This window comes from Sabethes cyaneus, chromosome 1 (genome assembly GCF_943734655.1).
Source record: "Sabethes cyaneus chromosome 1, idSabCyanKW18_F2, whole genome shotgun sequence".
NCBI lineage: Eukaryota > Metazoa > Arthropoda > Insecta > Diptera > Culicidae > Sabethes > Sabethes cyaneus.
This window is the reverse complement of record NC_071353.1, coordinates 169,175,855-169,198,420: the sequence shown is the minus strand read 5'-3', so window position 1 is coordinate 169,198,420 and position 22,566 is coordinate 169,175,855. Positions and strand designations below refer to the sequence as shown.

Here is a 22,566-nt window from a genome sequence, read left to right as displayed (position 1 = left end):
GACCCTTAAGAGTTAAACACTGCAACATGGCCAACGAAATCCATGCTATTGACGAGGGTCTGTCCTGATGACAGGTGAAAACCATGGCGGGTAATCGCGCTAGTGGAGATTTCTGATTTCATCCTTTCGTTCTGCCGGATCAATGGATCAATAAATACGAGTTCAAAAAGAGCACGATCTACTTCCTTTGCTCAGCTTTCTTATTCTGGTTCAATAAGCAATAGCAGTAGCAGGTCTTCGTGTTCTTTCGTGAACTTTACAGTTAAGTCGCTTCGTCTCATTGCGTCGAAATCATACAATATACTTTGGTGACGATCCGAGATAGATCGCTACCGTGTGTCGAACGGCTAGGTAATGTGCAAAATAGATTCCTAAGTGATCCTTAGCCTCTTATCTAGCAACACCTATCCCTACCTCCTCGTGGTACCAGCCGGAATATCAATTTCAGCAAAAATCGGGTAACCAACTTCGGTGGAAACTAAGGTCGTATAGCGACAGAGAACGAGACAATGTGCTGTCTCGGCACTATAAGATGACAGCCCCATCACAAGACTCGGAAGCGTGGCCCTGGTAAGGCTACCTACCTAAACCTTTTTACTACTAGCGAACAAGAAAATTCGAATCGGAACATTCGGCATGAGTGAAGGCGACGAAACAAGGACATGGAATGGATGCTTGGTACCTGGAACTGCAGATCGCTGAATTTCGTGGATTACGATAGGGTGCTGCAAAGGTGGGTCGCAAAGGCGAGAAAGTGCGGAGCATCCGTAACGGTAGATCCAATTTTACCAGAGCGTTCTATGTTCTAAGCGTTCTTTGCGCAACGGAAGGCGATATACGATCGAAGTTCGCCACGGGATATCAAGATCGTCATCAGGGATATTAACACCCAGACCGGCAGGGGAGCGATGTATAGACCGCTGAGCGGGTCCCATAGCCTGCGCACCGACAGGATCGATAACGGCCAGCGATGCATCAACTTTGCAGCTTCCCAAGGCTTCGTGATCTAAACCACTTTGACTGGAGAGTACCTGACTAACCTGAATCATCAACATTCGCTCCCTGCGGGGTGCGGATGTACACTTGAATCACTTGAAAACGGATGGAATGGAGCAAGGCACGCTGAAGATGAAAAAACCTTGAGTGCACGAAAAGGTTGGTTTGACGGGAAAGAGCCAGCAAGCAATGGAGAGGGAAAAAGTGCTTGGTAGAAGTATTTAAACAATGCCCCGAGTGCGGAATGAGTTGACTACGATCCTGGGGATCATGAGATCGTGAAGAGCTAGAACAACTATTCCGGGCAAGGTGAACCAATCTTGTAAAACATACATGACGAAGCCTGATATGTGTAGGTACGAGGAGGGAAACCTGGTCACAAACAAGTGCGAGGTGGTCAACAGGTGGAACCACTTTCTCGATGTGCATCTCTATGGTGATGACAGAAGGAGACGGAACGGAAGTTAACCCAGGAGTGCCCGCAAACGATACCAGCGTGCCGACTTCCAACCTTGAAGAGAATCGACAAGTAATCGGTCAGCTGAAGAATAGTAGATCCGCCGGTAAGAACCGACTCTTAACAGAACTCTACAAGAATGGCAAGGAACCACTAGCAACGGCATCTCTCGGGATAATTTCAAGGATTAGGTCCTCCCTAATAGCAGAAGCTACCGGAGAAATTGATGGAAGGCGTGGCATCACGCTGATCAATGGCGTTTGCAAGGTGCTCTCCCATATTCAGATTTTTCAATAGCAAGAGAATTAAAATTAATGGATTGGAAATTGGGAAGTTTTCTATGGCAGACTGGCGGCAGCGGCGTTTCGAGCTCTGCTACAGCGTGTTCCTAGGATGAAGGCCCAAGGATCATAATATCATGGATTTCAGTGCAGCATACGATACGGTCGAGAGCGAACAGCTGTGGCAGATAATCACAAAAACGATTTTCCGGACAAACTGACGCGGCTGATCAAACCTGGAGTGCTCCGGGTTAACTTGGGACGGCGGAGGCTATCTACGCCACACTAAACACGGAAAGTGGATTGGGTTACAAATCAATACGTCGAAAACCAAATATATTGTAGGAAGAGGCACCAGAGGAAACAACGTTTGCCTGCCACGGTCAGTGACTATTGACGGCGATGAATTGGAAGTAGCTGAAAGTCGCAGGCGTATATACCGACTAACTGCAGGCACTGCTTAGAGAGACATGCAGCCGGTAAAAGTTGGCAGACTACGGTGAACCGACCACGTCGCAGAGATACCGGGCGACTGTACAGTGAAATTGGTTCTTTTCAAGGACCCACCGATACCAAGGATAGAGACCCTTAACGAATTAGCTGCGAGTTGCGCAGGACCAAGTAGAGAGTAAATTCTTGATACCCTCGAATTTCTTCAGTCTGTCGTTTATAATTGCTGCTAGGTCAATCGTACCGGATTTGCCATTTGGTTTTAACCATTCTTAACTTTTAACCTCTAGTGAATTATTTTTTTACTTTTATTTTGTTGTTTAATTTAGTTGAAATATATAACATGTTTCCACTTTTTTGTATTTTTCAAATAATAATAATAATATTCATAATAATAATAATAATAGTTACTATTATTATATCAAACAGATTTGTTCACTTCCTACAATTCCCGCACGCTGGCTAACTTTTTTTTCCATAGTATTTACACATATTTATAACATAATGAAATTGAATAATAGCAATTTAGTAGTTTTGCTTGTTTTTATTTTAGCATTCAGTAGTGTAGTTTTCTTTTGTCCCGTGTGTGTGTTTGTGATAGCAGATTTGATTCCTTAAGGGTAAACTTTTTCCTTTCTTCTCTTGTCAAGTCAACGTTTTGCAACCTTCCGCACAACGTATACGTTTCGTTTTTGATGTTCAGTACCAATAATAATTTACTACTCTCTAAATTGGATGATGATTATGATGAAGTTGATGATTATTTCCCCGGCAGGGGATTTTTAATCGTATAATAGTAGCTTAGCGGTAGGTTCTAGTAGGTAGGTAGGTAGGTAGTAGCAGGTTTGACTCAAATGTGATAGTAGAAATGATAACCCCGTCCGCGCCACCGCATCCGACTGCAACGTTGTGCACTGGTCCAACGGTCACCCCCGCTAGTTTATCTCTAAAGATTCTGCTTTCAGTTGCTCGTTTTTTGGTTTAATTTTGATAATTTTGAGTATCACAGTGCGAAATCCAACTTCCCCGATAGGAGGGAGTGTCCGTCCGGGTGACCGGGCGCACGCGTGTGCCCGTCGGATGGCGGCGTGACGGTCAGTCCTGGATGAGTGTTGTGTATAGTCTAGTAGGTAGGTAGGTAGCTAGTAGTCTATTACAATGCAGGAAAGCTATTTAAAAATGATGCGGTACCTCTTAGCCTTGTTTGTCTACATGAATGAAAGCCCTCTTTCCCTAGGCGGTGCAGCACGGAATCTGCACTCTGCGATTTGCAAGTCTTGGAAGTTATTCGTGGAAAATCTGATTGTGATAGTTTAAAAATATACTTTCGTGTGTTGTAGTTTAAAATCCGACTTGGTTTCACGCTCTCCCTCACCTTTGTGTTTTCTCGTCAGCGCATCTTCTTTAATTTGGAATGTACCTTTTCACGTTTTTTTTTTGTGTTTTACAGCTCACTGTTTCTTCTCTTAGTTAAATGTTATCAAAAATAAACGTGATTTCACTGTTTTGTGCAAATATCTCTCTTACTCTCTTCCGGTTTTAGTTCGATTTTCTAAGGAATATTAATTTACGCACACGCTTCAATTCGGCGATTTGCTTCGATCAAATCGATATTGAGCAAATGACGGTTTTTCACTGTTTGTTCCTATGGTGATTGGTTGGTTGTTTGTTTGTTATATTTTATTGTTGATGATTGCGTTTTGATTTGAAATATGTATTAAGACACACTCATGGCATACTAGACCTGCAAGTCAGGGACGAAACTTTTCGTCGTGTTTTGTAGTATAAAATGAAAAAGCAAAACCTAATTAGCGTCTTTTCTTCTACCAGTACAAAAGTTAAATGAAGTAATTTATTATCTATCAATAATGCGTTTCCGATAGTTGCATGCAGGAAGTGCAATGATCCGTTGGTAATCAGGAGACGCAAAAATTCGCAAATCAAAAATTTTAATTGACTAGAATTCGTGCTGAATGCAAACTATTACAAATTCTATAGCATTTCAATCCCGAAAAACCCGATCTGATCGTCATCTGATTGAGCCTTTTTTGAATAATTACGATCAGTCAGTCTATCCAACAACAACAAAAATAGAATAAAATAAAAAAACGACTTCCTCCTAAATCGCCCCCACAACAAGGCATACTGTCAACAATACTGATTGCTTTCGTGATACTGTGAACCACCGCCCCACACCACACATGCGGTGCCCTCATCATTCCACATCGATCGACCACATGAGCTTCTTCCGATCCAGCGAGGTGAAGTCGGCCAAACCCTCGCCAGCCGCCGCCAACAGATCGTAATCCTCTTCATCGTACTCAATCTGCATCCTATTCCTGTTACCACCACCACCTCCGCCGCCGCCGCCGGCATCGATGCTGTCGTAGAAATCGTAGCAACCCTCCGAGCTGGTTTCCGTTGTGGTCGACGAGGTTACCATCGAAACCGTAGCCGTCGTCGTCATCGTCATCGTCGTCGTCGTCGTCCCAACCATCCTTCCATCGGATTCATCTTCCATCGTGGCCGAACTGGCGGACACGGAAACCGAATCGTTGTGTCGAATCCGATTCACCGTAAAATCGGCCGCCTCCTCGCCCACGTTGAACTGATTGCGGTAAAAAATCAAACAGCTCTGCTTGTCACCACTATTTTCCGACGAAGTCACCGTAATCAAACTGTTTCTCGAGTTTTTCCTCCTCCGTTCGGAACCATCCTTACTTCCACCGCTCAGCTGTTCCCAAGTTTTCAAAATATTCGGATTAACCTTCCCCACCAACCGACACTTTCCGTTACCATTCTCCAACAACCCAACGCTCTTCACCGGACTGCCCGCCTTCGGCGGCGAACAAAATGCAATCATCTTAGGTTTCGGCACAATCAGCGATTCCTTCTCACCATCATCGCCTTCCTCATCTTTCGCGGCATCCAACAATTCGATGGAATTATCTTCCACAAACTTCACCTCCACCTCACGGTTGCGCTCGTTCCCAACGCTAGACACCACACTACAGTACTTGGTGGGATCATCATCATCCATCAGCAGGATCGGATGTTTGTAGGCCATATCCAGATCTAGGTCCTGCGGTTCGTCACTTCTGCCGGTGGAAGTCACCGTGGGACTAAAAATGGGCGGTGGAACCTGTTGTTGTTGCTGTTGGGAGCGAGATTTCGCCGCTAGATACTCTCCGATCAAACCACGCCCCCCTGCAGCAGGGGTGCTGTTGGGCGTCGGTGTGGGACCCGTGGAAGAGTGTGACTCAACGGTGGTGACCGTGGTCACCGACGAGGGGGACGATTCGGCGGACGTACTGGACGAGGAAGACGGTGACAAACTGCTGGAGATTGGGCAGATCGGTTGGCGGATGGCGGTTGCGATCGGAGTGGATGAGGTTATGGTGGGCGAATGGACGGCGGTCAAAGTTCTACACTGCAAGGTTGACGGCCTTAAACGGGGCGGGACTACCACCATCGGGAGAACGTTATTGTTGCTGATGTTTTTGCTGTTGTGCTTGTTGTTGTTGTTGTTGCTGCCGTTGCTGCTTTTAGAGTTAGTATAATAAAGAGGAGATGGTTTCTTCTTTGTGCTGGCAGTGCCGATGGTGACCTCTAGCGGGAGCATCATAGTAGGCTTTTCCAGGCGGAACGTTTTGGTTCTTCGGGCCTGTGTGAGAGAAAAGAAAGAGAGCAGAAACAAGAGAGAAGAGACTGTAGTGGATTTGGATTGGTTCACGAAGTTTTTGGAGGAATTGTTTTTTTTTGTCTAAGCTTAGAGTGAAAAAAGTGTAAGTGGAAAAAAAACTAGCAACGAATTAGGTGAAGGTGTGCAACGGAAATGCTTCAAACGAACCAAAAAAAAAACGAAAATAAGATGGTGTATCAATCGGAAGAACAGCAGCTTCGTATGGGGTTTTCTAGGCAGCGTTGGATTAGCGTCACGGAGGTTCGTGATTCGGACCCATCACCGAGAACGAGAGCTCTCACATTGCGGTTCGATCATTCATTCGTGCGTGCGCATGCGGTCCTAACTACGGTTATTTGCTTCTAAAAGAACTAGCAGCTCTACGGTTAGCGCGATAGCTTCATCATTTTCGACAATTCTCTTAAATTCAGTGGCTTCGAAGTTAGTCTAGTTTCGTTAAGCGCTAGAAGATGGATAAATTCTGGTTTGTTTCACGACGGTTAGGTCTCTTCTCGATTGCGACTGCTTTGCGGTAGCGCAGATTCATGCTTAATAATTTAGCCTTTCATTCGAGGGATTTTCGCAAAGTTGCTCCAAAAAGCTGCAAAAGCCTATGAAATGATGTTCGATAGCGGCGCAAAAGTAAAATTATAATTAGTGAATGCTAAACTACGGGTTACAATGTTCTACGAGGGCGTGTGCTAGGGTTTTATACAAAGCGGGGAATTGGCAATATTTACTCTAAAGAAAGCTACAGTCTTGTTTTTATAATATTATCGTCAAATAAATTTTTAATAAGTATTATCCACCACTAACCTCAAAATAGGATAAATAGAAACTCGAAATACAACAGAACATCAAATTGTTTTCTCTGTGCTACAGTCTTGTTTCTTATATCTTCAAATAAATATTCACCACTAACCTCCAAGTAGTAGAAATAAAAATCCGGAATACATAACATTGAGAAAAATATGTTTACTTTTTCTAGAATACCATTATTTTTCTTTTTAATTTACGAGGATTGAATTTTGGTTTTTAATTCTGTCTAAATTAGTTTTGGATTCATTCATCATAATTTTTATGTTCTTTAATTTTTATATATTCGGGTAGCTCCAGCCAGATATCCTGTTTATGAAATTTATCATGAGCGATTAGGGATCATTTCGTTTTGGTTAGCCAAAATTAGGTTACACATTTATTCACGAAACATGAAAATACCTTTATTTGCCCGCGTAAAAAACAAGAAAGCTAATTAATTAATGCGTTCGCGAGTGTGTAGGTAGCAGAATGTCTGCACACAGCAACGGCGGCTATTTGTCTGACGCTTGCGTGAGTGGCGTAAGCGTTGAATGCTATGCTTCTCACACTCGCTCGCGTGAGAGTAGGCATCGTTGGTTGCTCGCTCGATTTTACAACATTGCCTGAAAGGCTGGTTAATTGTAAAAAAATTTGTAAATGATGATTCCCAAAAAATCTCAGAAAATATATTGAAAATAATTGGACACCATGATTTCAGATGAAGATACATGATTCCAGATAAAAAGGTGGAACTTTTTTCCTGGCGTCTTCTGCTTTCATTTTTGAACATTCTTTAGTATGAATACCCGGTTGGTAAACGGCAGGATAATATGTAAAACAAACCCCAAAGTGGTCCTCAGCCGCTTATCCAGCAACTCCTATCCCTATCTCCTCGTGATTCCAGTCGGGATATGAGCAACCTTAGTGGAGAATCGGTGAAAACTGAGCTGGACAGAAAAGGCGGAATCATCGTCCTCGTGGCAGTGTGGGTCGCTAAACATAGGCTTGGTCCAGACCTTACAAGCCATCCGTAAATACGGATCGAAACAGTCGACATAGACCAAACCAACAAAAAAGGACTAACGGTCAGAAGCTTGGAACATGAACTGCAAGTTTCTCAATTTTTTGAGAAGTACCCGCGTCCTTTCCGACTTATCGGCGGCCCGCAAGTTCGACATTGTAGCGCTGCAGGTGGTATGCTGGAAGAGGTCTACGGTACACTTGTATAGAGTTGGATTTGTGGAGAGTTGGAGCGTAAATACGGCAACTGCCAACTGCCAAGATATAACGTCAAAACCGTCATCGGAGACCTCAACACTGAAGTTGGCCAGAAGAAATTCAGGCTGGTTATTGAAAAGTACAGTGCACACTCGCTTACGGACGAAAACGGCCATCGACTCATTGACTTCACCGCCTTCAAAAAATGACCATAAGTAGTATCTACTTCTGGCACAACTCCCCATATTGGTCACCAGGAGATCATCACAACAGACGGACTCGCAAATCGACCACGTTTTGATTGATGGAAGGTACTTCTCAGATATCATCGACCTATCGTGGCGCAAACATCGATTCTGACCACTCTAGCGACCGTACCCGATACTCAACCCAATTTTGAAATCTCGCCTGGATCCGGAAGATTATATCCCGGTCAAGGCTAAATTAAATCAACCGCGTTGGATCAGGCATAAAAATACAAAATATTTCCTAGAACACGCGACCCTGTTTTCCAAAAGCGCAATGAAATCAAAATTAATTGAAAGCCTGAAGTTTTTGGAGCGTCTTAGTAGAATACGAAACCTGCAATTAAGTTAAAAAGAAAGATTTCCAACTAAATTCTACAATGTATCAGTATTAGAAATTAATTGGAAAGTTTTCTTTTTAATTTAATTAAAAATGTTTCTTCCGCGTGATCGCATTTCGTTGCTATCGCTAGCCGCTTGGAATTTAATGGTTGCCTCGTAGCTCCAGCGAGAGCAGGCAGGTTAAGTAAAAAGTTTACGAGCGATACGCTCCACTCTATCTAGCTTTAATTATCAACTTAGTTACTGCCGTATGTGAGGACATGTGGCATGAACTTGTACAAAATGGAACAGAGAGAGGAACTCATATACGGAGTGCAACGTAACACTTGCTAGAAGAGTTAAGAGAACTCGCCTAGGGACGCTAAGTAGGTGGGGAAATTCCCCATTCGTTTACCCTTCTCGTCTACTTCACCACCTTTTGATAGTTTAAGCGCGCCAAAGATTGTTACCAATATTCAGTGCCGTCGCCTTCCACGGTACAATCTGAACCGACTCAAGTTAGCTGAAGTTGCTACTGAGTGCGCGCAATCTCTTGAGGCTGCGCTCTTGACAGTTAAACGAAGCCCCTCTCGAAGACTGGTGGGATAGCGTTAAAGCAGCCATCAACAGCACAGCGGAAGGTGACATTGGACTTACTGGGAGGCCCAACTAATATTTTCAAATGTATATTAAGGTTACAAATGAGAATCACGTTCCGTTAGGTATCCAGCAAAATCGCATTCGTCGTGCAAAACCCGCTTATCCGTACCATTTTGGAGGCGATATACGCTCTAAGGGATAATTATGAGCGATACTCTTATATATAGACATTTCTATATGATAAGATCCGATTGAGCGCGACAAACTTTATACAACTATGCAACTTTGTGCAGAAAATCGTATGCTTGTCAGCTACTATCATTATACACGATAGAATATCAACTTGTACGCGCTGTATTAGGCTTTATTTACGATTCCGAATTTGTTATGATAATTTTCGAACAATGATATACGAGTTGGCACTGGCTGGGGGCTGGTTCGACGAGTAATACCAGAGGATGTTAGACGAGAAGAGCACCGCCTGGAAAAAATAGAGTGCGATGACATAGAACAGCTGTATCGGTCGGCATGTAAATTCTACAAGAAACAGAACGTATCCCGCAAAGGCTTTGTTCCGCGAGCCGAAACATGTCGAGGTAAAGACGGAGGGTTTTTGTCGGATGAACGTGAGGTGATCGAAAGGTGGAAGCAGCAGCTGAATGGGGCGGAGACGGAATACCAAGACAGCAGCAGGGAGAATGACTATATCAGTACGGCGGACTATGGTGATTTGCCGACCCCTACAATAGGCGATGAAGTGGTCGGAGCTATCAAGTAGCTCAAGAACAACAAAGCAGCAGGCAAAGATAGGACCGCAATGGAGCCTATCAAGATGGGCCCTGACCTGCACCGGCTGATAGTCAAAATCTGAGAAACAGAACAACTACTGGATGAGTAGAATGAGGAAGTAATATGCTCAATATACGGGTCGGACCAAGGGGTCGGACACTCAGCACATAGTGCCCTGGCACTGCAGAGATATCAAACGGCACACCTCTAAAGCCATATAGGGCTTTACACACCTCCGGTTCAATTTTACATATCAACTGGTAGCACTGCCAGTTGTCAAAATCATCTCGCACGGTTGCCAGATCTATCAGATTTTAATGAATTTAACAAATCTTGAAGTTCGGCACTTTCGGTACAGCATCGGCACAGTTCGGCTCGTTTCAAGTCGCCTAACATAAAAACGGCTGTGCCGAGTCACCGACCCCTTGGGTCGGACTCGATTATAAACAGACTCGATTATAAACAGACTCGATTATAAATGATTCGATTATATACAATTTTAGACTCGATTATATGTAGTCAAAAAAAATTTTCTTCGATTTTGTTAAATCTCGCTCTATTTAACTGTTTTGAAGATAATTAGGCCCATAACTTTTTATTTGCCCCCCTAGGCTGGGTCTTTCTGAATTAGGGTGGCTCCAAAAATGCGATTATTACATTCCTTCCTTCATAACTTTTGAACCACTGGACCGATTTTAAAACATTGGCGCAGCAAATGAAAGGTATTTTAATGGGCTTTCTAGAAAAAAACATTGAGGTAGGAAGGTGGGTTAAAAATCGCGTTTTGTGGCACCACCCTAACTCAGAAAGCGCCTGGCTAGGCGCCAAATAAAAAAGTTACGAGTTTAATTATTTTCAAAAAGAAAACAGTACAGCGAGTTTGAAGCAAATCGGGTTAATCGATAGTTTTCTGCCGAATTGTTGTGTATTCATATTCATTTTTAATGTAAGAAAGGCATTTCCTGCCTGTAAGGTGAGAGCCAAAAATAAAATTTTTCTTTTACATTTAAAAAAAAACACAAAATTATATATATAAAACGATGAATTTTTTTTTTGATTCGATTATATAGAGGATTCGATTATATGCAGTGAAAAAATTTTGGCGGCTCTATATAATTGAGTCCGACCTGTATAAGAAAGGTAAAAAGTACAAGTTGGAATGTAAGAATGCAACAGTTTGGCGTTCGAGGTCCATTGTACAGCTGGATGATAGCATATCTGATGGATAGAGTACAATTTACCGTACATTCTGGAGTACCACAAGGTAGTCACTTAGGACCGTTGCTGTTCGTGATTCTAATGAACAAATTGCCTGATGCTATATAATTTAAGCAGACGATATAAAAATCTTTTTTCCTATCAAGTCCACGGAAGAAATTGCAGCTCGACCTAGGCCACGTTGCAAGGTACTGCGAAAACCGTGGATTAAAAGCAAATGCAGACAAGTGCTCAGTAATGACATTCACCAGAAAAGTCTTCGATTACGGGTACCGAAATAGAGTAGTGCCGCGCAAAGAATATGTTCGTGACCGGGGTGTAACATTCGACCGCTCGCTCTCCTTCAATAGACACATTGATAATATAGTCAAAGAAAGCCTGAAACTGTTTTCGCTCATTAGAATATTTGGCCGTGACCTCAAAGATCCTTATGCTATATTAGCAGTCTACAAAGGTCTTGTTAGAATTAGAAGCAAATTGGACTATGCTAGCGTAATATGGCACTCGCAATACGTAACTCACATTCAGCGAATAGAAGGAATCCAGAAGATTCGTTAGATTTGCTCTCAGAAATCTTGGATAGAACGGAGAAGAGCTACCACCTTATCAGGACCTGTTCTCTGTTCTGCCTGGTAGACCTTGACTCGGTCCTTACGATGCATAAGATAGCCGACATCGTGCTCTTCACGAATATTCTCGCAGGACGAACTGTCAGCCTACCTCTTGCCAGCTGACTAATATTGAACGATAGTCCAGTCTCGCTACGGCGAAGGAGAACCTTCGAGCCACCGTTGCGAACCAGGAACTACACACAGAATAAACCTACGTCCCGCTTCATGAATGCCTACAATACGCTGCAGGAAATTGTCACCATTGATATAAGCCCAGATACAATTAGACATAAGCTTAGATTATATTTTAGAGAACAATTGTATTAGTGTCTTTATTGTTTATATGTATTATTCATTTTAAGAAGTGTGTTTTATGTTTATGTTTTGGAACTAGGTTAAGATTGGGTAACGGGTTCAAAGCCTATATTCAAATACATATAATACAATACAAATAAATCTGAATCTAAATTATCACCACCATTCTCAACGCCGCCTATAAAGTGATTTCTCAGATCACATCCGGCGGAGGAGGAGGGCGACAGGATCCACTTACTGTGGTAATCGGCGGGGAGAGTTTGAAGTAGTCGACGTGCTTGTGACCTTGGCTCATTGGAAGATATTTGTAAGGCCTTCTCACAGGTATTGGTGACAGAAGATAGATTTTACGTATGAAGACGTTTTACGAATACTCTCTGACAGGTCAGTAAACCCTCTCGCCCTCAGAAGTCTGTGTTCTTCAATAAACTGAGCTACTATAGACTATAGACCAGTTGGAGTGAGATCTGACGAGCACTGTCCAAATTAGATGAAGAAATTACTGCAGGAATTAGATGCACGAATTATGCAGGTCTTGTTATAAGACGTAAGGCCAACTAAGTAAGATTTGGCAGAGTACCTTGTAGGTGTCGTTCAGGGTAATGACGCGTTAATTAAAATAATCCAGCCAATCGCTATTTTTGAAGATTGAACAAACCGGTTCTTCAATTGATTCCTTCGGTATTTTCACCTTCGCTCAAATTCTAGAAATTATCCAAGCAAAGTGCCGTTGCTAGTGATTCCGCGCTATGTTTCTAAAAGTGCTGCTAGGATTCGGTCGTTTCCGGTGACTTTAGCAATCCAATCTCTTACCAGATCTCCTTCAGGTCTGTAGCCGGATTGCTACTCTCACAGAGGAAGGCAGAGGCTCATTCAGTATGACAGCGTATGTACTTCTGAGCAGCCGGGTGGTTATTCAATTGCCGGATGTTTCGCCGGGGATAATTGATATTATTGAGCGCACTTGTACTGCTACTATACTAGGCAATGGTTCAAGTCAATGTCCGCATCCCATAGAGAGCGATAAGAACATGGTAGATTTGACCAATGTTGATTCTGGGTAAAGAAAGAAAGTGCTTCGAACCACCCTGCCGCGGAAAGCTGCAGCTGATGCACAGTTAATGCATCTCTGGATTGGAAAGTAGTACCTAACCCTGGTCGCTGGTAATAATTTGATACTAAACTATGAAATTGATGAGAAAAAACTGCACAACTTTCTTCGTTGCATAGAATAGTCCTGCGTTGCAGGAAGTATATCTTGAATAAATTCACGAAGGGCACCAATGAAACTGCTTTACATTAAATCTGACTAGCAATTTAAAACACTGATGTAGAATAATTAGATATAAAGCTGGAAACTGTGAATTAGATATGAAGCCGGGAATTTCCTGCCTAGCTCATTAAAGCCAATCCATGACTGCGTTAGATAAGGCAGGCCCGAGAGTCACTGATTTTGCTAAGAAATTTTTGTGCTATAATCAGCCCCAAAAAAACGATAAACAAGTTTTCAAAATAACGTTGAAAGCCTGCTAGCTCACGCAGGTCGAGGGCAATTTTGGAGTGAATCACTCTAAATTTAGTTGAAGGTTTTTATTGGTTCAGCATATCGTGACGCTGACGATTTCGGAATAGACAGTGTTATATAGGACCCTTATTTGGAGACTGAACTGAAATTACATAAAATCGAAACAAACAACAATCCTGTTCAACGTTTGTAACGGAAATAAAAAAGGAATTTATAGGAACGTCTGCAATTTATGTGGGTATTAATGTCATGTGGAAATCAGTTCTTTCTCTTTTAAATAGCAGTATTTATTATCTAAATTTAAAACGTTTTTATTCCCGTTTTGTAGCAGGGCATTTTGCAAAATTATCGTATCGGCCTTCGGCCGAAGCAAAAGTTTCCTGAAATTTCATGGGGTATGTTGTTGCTTCGTCGTATGTGCCTATTCCCGTCCTATCCAACACAAATCATTAAAAATATCAGCATTTTTTTGACACACAATGCAAAACTAGTTATTCCCTAATATTTTAGTTTGTTGTCAATCATACGCGATCAATCAAAGTGAGCTGAGATCTATTTAAATGCTTGTTATCATTAAAGAAGTCCTACCAGCCAAATTTCCTGCGTTTTTTCGTGCGACGAAGAAGAAAATGTCGACTAATCGTTTTAATTTTCGTCATTCATATGTGAAAATACCTCACGCAAGGCATTGTCGTTATTCTACAGCCAGGAAAACTTGCCTGACCTGCAGACATTTTGCAGAATAACATTTGTCATGCCGTCCTACACAAACACATGCGCGTTAGCTTCGTAAACATTGTTGTGATTGTTGTACGACGAATTTAAGAAATAAAGTCAGTTGCGTAATTTCAATAATATGCTTTAGTAATCGCTTTTCAGTGATTTCAAAGTCCACGGATCGGAAGGTTAGTGTGTTTTAGTTAAATCAGCACAAGAACTTTTGAAGTATTCATTAAATCCATCCAACAAATGATAAAAATTAGAATGGCTTTACTTACTACGACGGGAATTAGAAATAAACCCTACGTCAACTATGAAACCATCAGCAGAATAGGTCTATTTTCCCAAATTTCTCGAATATTTTTTAACCAACAAATGTTGTGCACTTACTAGGCATGTTTATTACATAGTTATGAATGTGAAGAACCGAAAAAGTAGCCAATCTAAACGCACCTTTATATTACAGCAGCAACGACAAGCGATAAATAAGTTTTGAAAATGACATTGAAAACCTGCTAGTCCATGCTGATCGAAAGCAATTTTAAAGCAAAGTCTTCATGTTTAGTTGAAGGTTTATTGCCTTACGGTAGCGTGACGATTTTTAACCGAATATGAGACGTCGTATAGGGCTCTTATTTAGGGAGCCTGCCGAGACGACATAGGATCGAAACAATAAACAGCAATTCTCTTCAACGCTTTTGACAGTCATAAAAAATGCATCAACAGCAACATTCATAACTCGGATTTTTTTTTGGGTGTTAAGGTGAAGGTCGTCAGAAGCCAGCTGCTTTTTTACTGATTTCAGTACTTGTTCTCACTATCATTTTGTTTATGCTAAGTTGCTAGTAGTAGGTAATAATCTGTTATGACCAATTATGAAACGTAGAATCGCGTATCTATTTTTGCTGTTGAACTAGATCCGACAGTAGTTCTTTCACATAAAATGTTGTTTACGGTGAATTTTATTATCAGAGAATTTTATAAGTATATTTTCGACACTTTACGACCGTTAATTTAATAGTGAAAATATTGGCCAATTTCACGCTCAACGTAAGTATGGCATCACTCACGTTTCCTTGGTAACGTATCAACAACGACGGTCGCGGATTCGGAATTGCAATCGAAACGAAGTAAAGTTTTTCATATCAATTCAAGTGAACAGTTTTGGGCAAAATCATTATAAGTAATATCTTACCAGATAACTGTTCGGGTGATAAATTCAAGTTTTCTGTGTTTCAAGTTAAGTTTCGCGAGTGATGTGATGAATGGAACCGGCCGAAAAAATTAAAGAAAAAACGATGGCGAAAAAGTGAAATTGTAGTGATGAATTTTAATTGGGCAAAAATCTCAATATTTAGTGTAAGTTATGCCCCAAAAAGTAATAGAACCTATGGAATGCCATGTTTAGTGCTTCGAGTTGCAAGATCTGATTACGGCTAGCAGGTTAGTTGAAGTAATTTTATACTTTTGTGATGGTTTCTCGAGTCTATGGGAGCATGTTGATGCACTGAAGAAGGGAAGGGAAGGGTGATATTCGGTGCCATGCTGACTGCCATAAATGGACTCTGACGACCTTGTCCTAAATATCACGTAACAATCGGTACCTTAAATAGCAGTATTTTTTTTCTCTGCCTCGCTCTGAGAGTCCCATGTAATAGGACATAATCGAAATGTGAGATGTTTTATTTACGTTTTTCGGTAGCATTATCGTAACTTTTGGCAAAAAGCTTCCCCCTATTGTACCAAACGTCCTCAATAAATATTTTTTTTATGAAAATAAAAAAAATTTTCCCAGCAATCTAGTAAAAAAAATGTTTGGAAAAAGTTTTTCCAAATTTTCAAATGGCGGTCGAATTTTTAAATTTTAGACAAGTAGTTTACACCGCAAAAACTGCATTTTTTTGTCTAAAAATTCATCATTTCACTTATTATCCTGTAAAAATATTATCCGATACGAACATTTAACAAGCATTGGTTTATTTGGGGGGGAGCACTAGACGTGAGAACACAAATGCTAGGGTTAATAAATTACACAGATAAAATAAAACTAAATTCACAATGATTAGCATTCTACAGGCATGAGGCACGGATAATATTTACAGCAGTAAGTCTATAATTAAGCTAACCAAGCTAGTAAGCAGAAGCTATATATTAATCTACGCTGCTGATTAAGGGAATTTCGTGTGATGTAACAGCAAGAGAACTGCTAAGAGAGCTCAAAAACGGACAGCGCGCCATAATAGTGCAACCAAAAGCAGGTAACAGAAAAACAAACCAAAACTAGAGCCAAAAACAAAAAGAAGGTGAACAGTAACAATCTAGTTTGTGAAACTAACTACAAACAAAGCAAAACCAAAATAAACCCAAACTGAAGTAAAATGCAATACATACAATGCAATGCAGTGTGGGTGATGGAAAGCGGTGATTCTGATGAGTGCCAGAGTTAAGTTAAGGGAAGAGGAAAAAAAAAAGAAAAACTAATGAAAAAACACAACAAAAATACAACAACAACATGACTTACGAAAAAAAGGAAGAAACAGTAGAACCACAAAAATCCTGCAAACGGTCGAACGGATTTTTTGTTTTGTTTTGTTTTGGTTGGCGCTTTTTTCGCTGAATTGGTTTGGGCGGTTGGTTGGTTGGTTGGTAGTAGTAATAGTGGTAGTACAACAGTAGTGGTGGTGGTGGTTATAGTGGTAATAGTAGTAATAGTAGTAGTGATGGTAGTAGGCTGATAGCTAGTAGGGTAGGCCCCCGGCGGGGTGGGTGTGGTTGGTGTTCAACAGTCAACAGTGTGTGGTTGAGTTTTGAGGGCTATTAACAGAGGTTTCGCGGTTTGCAAAATCCTTCGAATGCAGGCTTTGTTTTCGGTTTTTCTATGTTTGTTTTGACGTCGATGATTTTTTTTTCGGCTTGGATGGGTGAGGGGCCGCCAGCAGCATCCGCAGCAGCTTTCGTAGCGTCATCAACAACAGCAACAATAACAACAACGACACATCTTGTTGTTTCTGTGTGAGTGTGTCGGGGTGGTGGGTAGATTTGTGGTTTCAGGACCGGGTAAGGGGTCCATCACTTGATTAGGCACATACTGGATGCGATGCGATGCGTTCGTGTGCAGTAGATTTTGAACTTCTTGAACCACATTCTCGGCCGATTCGGTTGTGCATTGTTGTTGTTTATGGGGGGAGGAGTTATCTCCACACGCGCGATGAAATAACGTTTGTTAGTCGAGAAAAAAAAACAAAAACATACAGCACAATTGACGATTTGATAGTTTTCGGTCAGTATTAGTGGTAGAAGAGTATGACAGAACGGGAAAATTATTGCGTAGTCTTTAGAATTCGAACTTTACTATCACGAGGCGAGCTTTTAGAAACACACATACACTTATCGGTAGAGAGATATTATATAAAGAGAGAGAGAGTGAGTTTAAAACACTGATCGTGCATCATGTCATCTTTTATCGTATCACTTGGTTTCTTATCCGGTTTCTCGCGTTGCGCGTCACAATGAAATCACTTTATTCTTGATAACGGTTTGCTTACATTACACCCTGCAATAATTACTTTTAGTTCTTAATACGAAATCACTCAGTTACGAATTACGGTAGTCGTAGAACGAGGAAAGTTTAAAATCAAAAAAAAACAAGAACCGAACACGTCTGCCAAAAACAAAAACGGATATGTTTCACAGGCAAAAAAAGAAAGAACAGAAAAATCCAATCTACGAAACGTTAAAATTTTGGGTGGTATCAAGGGTTGCACGTTTGATTCTAAAAACAAAACAGAAAAAAATACGGTACCCAATCTGCCGCCGGCAGATTGCGCTGGTTGTTACGGGAAGGGACCACCTTCGGTGTCAATGTTTTTTTTTAGGAACGGAAACGAAAAAAACGTCTAGATTTTCAGCCAATTCCAGAAGGAGGAACGAATGTTTCGTACCTTGCCACCGTCGGTGCTGCCGCTGCCATCGTTGGATGTCGCCGCCGCAGCCGCCGGCGAGTTCGGCGAGGAACCGTTGCTGCTGCCGTTGTTATTGTTGTTCTGCTCGGTGGACGAACTGCGGCCGACCGAGGCGCTGCTAACGCGCCGAATCGCACTGGCCGACTGCTTCCGATCGCGCAACTGACCGGTGGTGAAGCTCGAGCTGAGATCTTTCTTCGAGCTCGATTTGCTCAGGTTGCCGGTGGAAGCGGAGGCCGTCTGGAGCCGCGAGAGCGAATCCAGATTCTTGACCCGCGTCGTCAGGGAATCGCGCTTCGCTTTCGGCAGCGGTGAATTACTCACCACGTGCTGCGCTTGCTTGGCCACGGGTGAACCTTTGGAAACCGGTATTGAGGAACTACGACTTTTTTCGAGAGACGCATCCCGTCGCCAGCTTTGAGCCGACTCGGGACGGTTCAGACTGGTGTCCTTTTTGTCTTTGCCTGCCGCACTGGTGATCGAACTTGGTCCGGTGGATTTGATGTACAGACTGCCGGTGCTTTTGTTCAGCGATTTGTTGGTTAGCGAACCGGACGGCGAGGGGGAGTTCTTCTCCGCTCGCGGATGCTGCTGAGAGGCAACAAAATTTCTTCCGGTCGGAGGTTTCGGGGCCACGTAGCCCTTCGTCCCCGGCAGAGGAATTTTGCTCGGCCTCCGTCGCGGCGTTTCCGGACACTGCAACCGAGCGGAGGAGTCCCGCTCGGCCTGATCCTGAGCCGACTCGGTACTGCTGCTGTGGTGCAGCATCTCGTCCATCGCCAGCGGAATCATCGCTTTCATGCTGGGCGTCGAAACCTGGGACGATTGCTGCAGCCGCAGAGCCAAATCCCGTTGCTGCTGCTGGTGCTGGTGATGGTGGAGATGCTGATGAACTGGCGACTGGGGCTGGACCAGTTCCGCGGAGGTAGTAGTAGAAGAAGAAGCGGTTCGGTGCTGCTGATGGCTGACGATGCCACCGGCCGACGTAGACACCACGGTGATGTTGCAGCCGGCTTTCCCCGCCGACGATGATGATTGATGGTGGTGCTCCGGGTTGAAAGCGGCGGTCGCCGCCGCCGCCCCGGATGACTTACCGCTCTGTTTGGACTCCAGAACCCGCAGCTGGGCTTTCGTACCCTCCAGTTCGATGCTTTTCTCCTCCAGCTAGGTTGTTTGGGGGAAACAAAGTTTTCGGTTATTAAGGGTCATTCAGCGTTAGAACGGTCAAGAAAGCCTACCCGAAATTTCAGATCATCAATATCCTCTTTCGATTTGTCCAGTTTTTTGCTCAGGAAAATTCGTGACCGAGTGGCATGGTCTAACCGTTGTTGCAGGACCTTAAATTAGAGGGAAATAGACGACAAAATTAATTTTTCGAACGAAAAAAAAGGTTATTCGGAACAGATTATCTGGAAAACAGTATGTCCACATAATAAGTACACTTATGTAAAAAGCAATAAATTCGTTAACCCTTCGGTCGGTCCATCAGTCGGTGCAATTTCCCGCACTCAATCCCGCACTGCAATCAGAATTCAACGGACGACGGATCGAAGAAGGCATAGGCCCTTGGCTTGGGGGTGACATTTGAAAGTAAAAAAAACCGCTCTGTGTGTGGCTCAATTTCCATTTTCGCAGCGATTGATCGATGCGAATCGCGGCGGTGACAGCGGGAACCGATCGTCCGCAGTAAAAAAGTACCTCTCTCAATATCTATGTAGGTACGCTAGTGGTAGGTACCAACCGACCGGCGCGGCGCAGCGCGGCGGTGCATCCATCAGTCAGGCTCAGGCTAGTTACCATGTCAACAACGACGCGACGCGGTGCAGCGTCGTCGCTGTCGAAAGAAACATGTTTGTTGTTGTTTTATATGTAATTTTTTCCGTCTTCAATTTTCATGGATTACCTCATAAATTCAAAGCGTTTCTTTTCTTTTCTTGCCGGCTAGCTTTACGATGGCCCAACACGTCGTTTGACGCTCTACTGTACCTATTGTGACGGAAAGTTTTCACCTTCTCCGAGTGCGAGGTTTTAATGGATTTATGTGTGTTATGTAGGTATGCTATGCATCAATGTCATTTTACAGTTTGTTGTAATAGTACAGGATACTGATGGTATAGGACAAACAACAGTTTTACGAAGTCACAGCAGAAATGATATGTTAAACTTTGGTTTGCCTCACTGAACGTCGGAAAATGTCGCCCAACGAAAGTGAGTATGACCCCAAATGATCCCTTTAATGATTTTCCTGAACTTTCCCTTGGTCACAGAAAGCTTCTATAAAAATGAAAAACAAACACTAAACATTATACGCTTTATATTCCTTTGCTTTACAGCAGGCCTGCTTAGCTCTTTTTCTATCGTTCAAAAGACTACGGAAATGCACACTATGCGCTACGAAGTAACGACATCTGTTGTATTCAACAGGGAAACATTGATAGTTTCAAGCATACTCTCACGCATGGCGCATGATGAAACACTTGCGCCTACTTCTGCTATTTATTATCAGAAACTAGAGGCGGTGTCCTATTGGTTGAATATGGTTCAAAAATAAGAAGTACACTTTTGCTACCTCGAAATAGTGAACCCTTCGTTCACCAAGGGGCTTAACAGTTTCAAAAAAAGTTGAATGTTGAGCAAACCTTGAGATCTATATCATATGATATTTCATAAATTTTCCATGAAACAACTAACAAATGGCCCGGTTATGTAAAGAAGAAGAACAGGGCTTTCAAATAGAATAAAAAATGTTTTGGCGGCCATCTTGGATTTGGTCGCCATATTGGATTTTATTAAAAAATCGCCATTTTCACCATTAGCCCCAACCGATTTTCATTTTAAGACCGCCATTGGAAAGCTGAGAAAAAATTCTACTAGAAACATTCATAAAATTAGGTGTGCAATGGCATTTTTTTGTTATTTTTGAACCATTTTCAACCAATTAAGCGCAAAAGTTCCAATATTGGAAGACCTCGTGTCAGTAGCGGCCCCGTTTCAGCGAGAATTACTCAACAGGAAAATGCGATACAAAGACGCTAAATTAGCGATAAAGAGAACAAAAACCTGACAAAAAGAGGTTTAAAAGTGTCACACACGCTAATAACTACAATGAAACAACGATGAAAAGATAGTAAAAAGGTAACAAACAGAATGACGAAAAAATGGTGAAAAGACTACAAAAAAACGAAGAAAAAACGACTAAATGATGACAAAAAGATACCATAACAGCAACTCAAAATCGACATCGAATTGACAAACGACATAAGCAGCACGAATCAAGGACAAAAATACGATAAAGCGATGATAAAAGGACGACGATTACGAAAAAAGACTGCTAAAATATGACAATGAGTCGTCGAAAAAAAAACAAAATAGCGACAAAAACACATGACCTAATATGACACAGAAACAAAAAAATACGAGAAAGAAAAAGTTTAGAAACGTTAAAAGGCGTCGAAACAAAAGAAAAAACGATGAAAACCGTACAATCCGACAAAAAATTTCAAAAGCAGATTCCAAAAAAGATGAACAGACGACGAAAATGCATTGAAATGATGACAAAAAGACCATGAAAAGTCGATAGAAATATGGCAAAGAGATGATGAAAAGACGGCGAAATGGTATCGAAAAGACCACAGCAAGATGACACGGAAAAGCGACGAAGAGGCGGTGAAAAGACGATGAAAATAAAACAAAAGACGGCAAAAATACGATGAAAAGACACCAAAAAAAGAAGAAAGGAATTGCTTTTCTTCTTCTTTCTTATCAATTTAATTTTTCTCGTGAGGCATTCAACCTGATAATTTCATACCTGAATAATCGACAACAAGCTGTAGAAGATGAGGGGCAACTTTCTAGTGAAATACCTATTATTCCTGGTGTCCCACAAGGACCAGTTCTAGGGCCACTGTTTTTTCTCTTTTCATCAACGATTTGCCTACCGAATTAAAATTTTGTAAAATTCATATTTTTTGCTCACGATGCACAGTGGGACGGCTTCAAAAAAAAAAAGGCGGACATCAGCTTTTGCGTAGAAACTACTAAGTTTTTTTCATTTGTGACTTCACAAAAGTCTCTTGATTTATTGGTTTAACAAAAAAAAAATGCATTAAGGGGGTGGGTCAATAAATAATCAATTTAACTTTTTTATTTAAAGCCAAAAATAAACGAAGCCTAAGTAAAAGTTATACAAAATGCTATTTAAGGAGTTTTTGTGGAAGAAAGAGACCTTCTATCTCTCAAGGGAAAGAAGTTATAGTGCTACAAACTAATGTATTCCCTTAATACCAGTTTTTCTAGTTTTTTTTTCAGGTTATTTCGACTTCTACGCAGGTTTGATGTTCCACGAAGTTTAACATACTATGAAAATACACCTTTTTGC

The 22,566-nt window shown here is 41.9% G+C and overlaps 1 protein-coding gene across 1 annotated transcript in view; it reads right to left on the bottom strand.

Moving 5' to 3' along the window:
- Positions 1 to 2,538: 2,538 nt before the first annotated feature.
- LOC128732898 (uncharacterized) overlaps positions 2,539 to 22,566 on the bottom strand; it is a 300,158-nt gene continuing 280,130 nt past the window's right edge. Inside the window, exons 7-9 of the mRNA XM_053826335.1 lie at positions 19,427 to 19,525; positions 18,168 to 19,352; positions 2,539 to 5,848 (exon numbers count right to left, since the gene is read on the bottom strand). Coding sequence (XP_053682310.1) covers positions 4,400 to 5,848; positions 18,168 to 19,352; positions 19,427 to 19,525 — 2,733 coding nt within the window. The 3' untranslated portion in view covers positions 2,539 to 4,399. The remainder of the gene's footprint in view (positions 5,849 to 18,167; positions 19,353 to 19,426; positions 19,526 to 22,566) is intronic.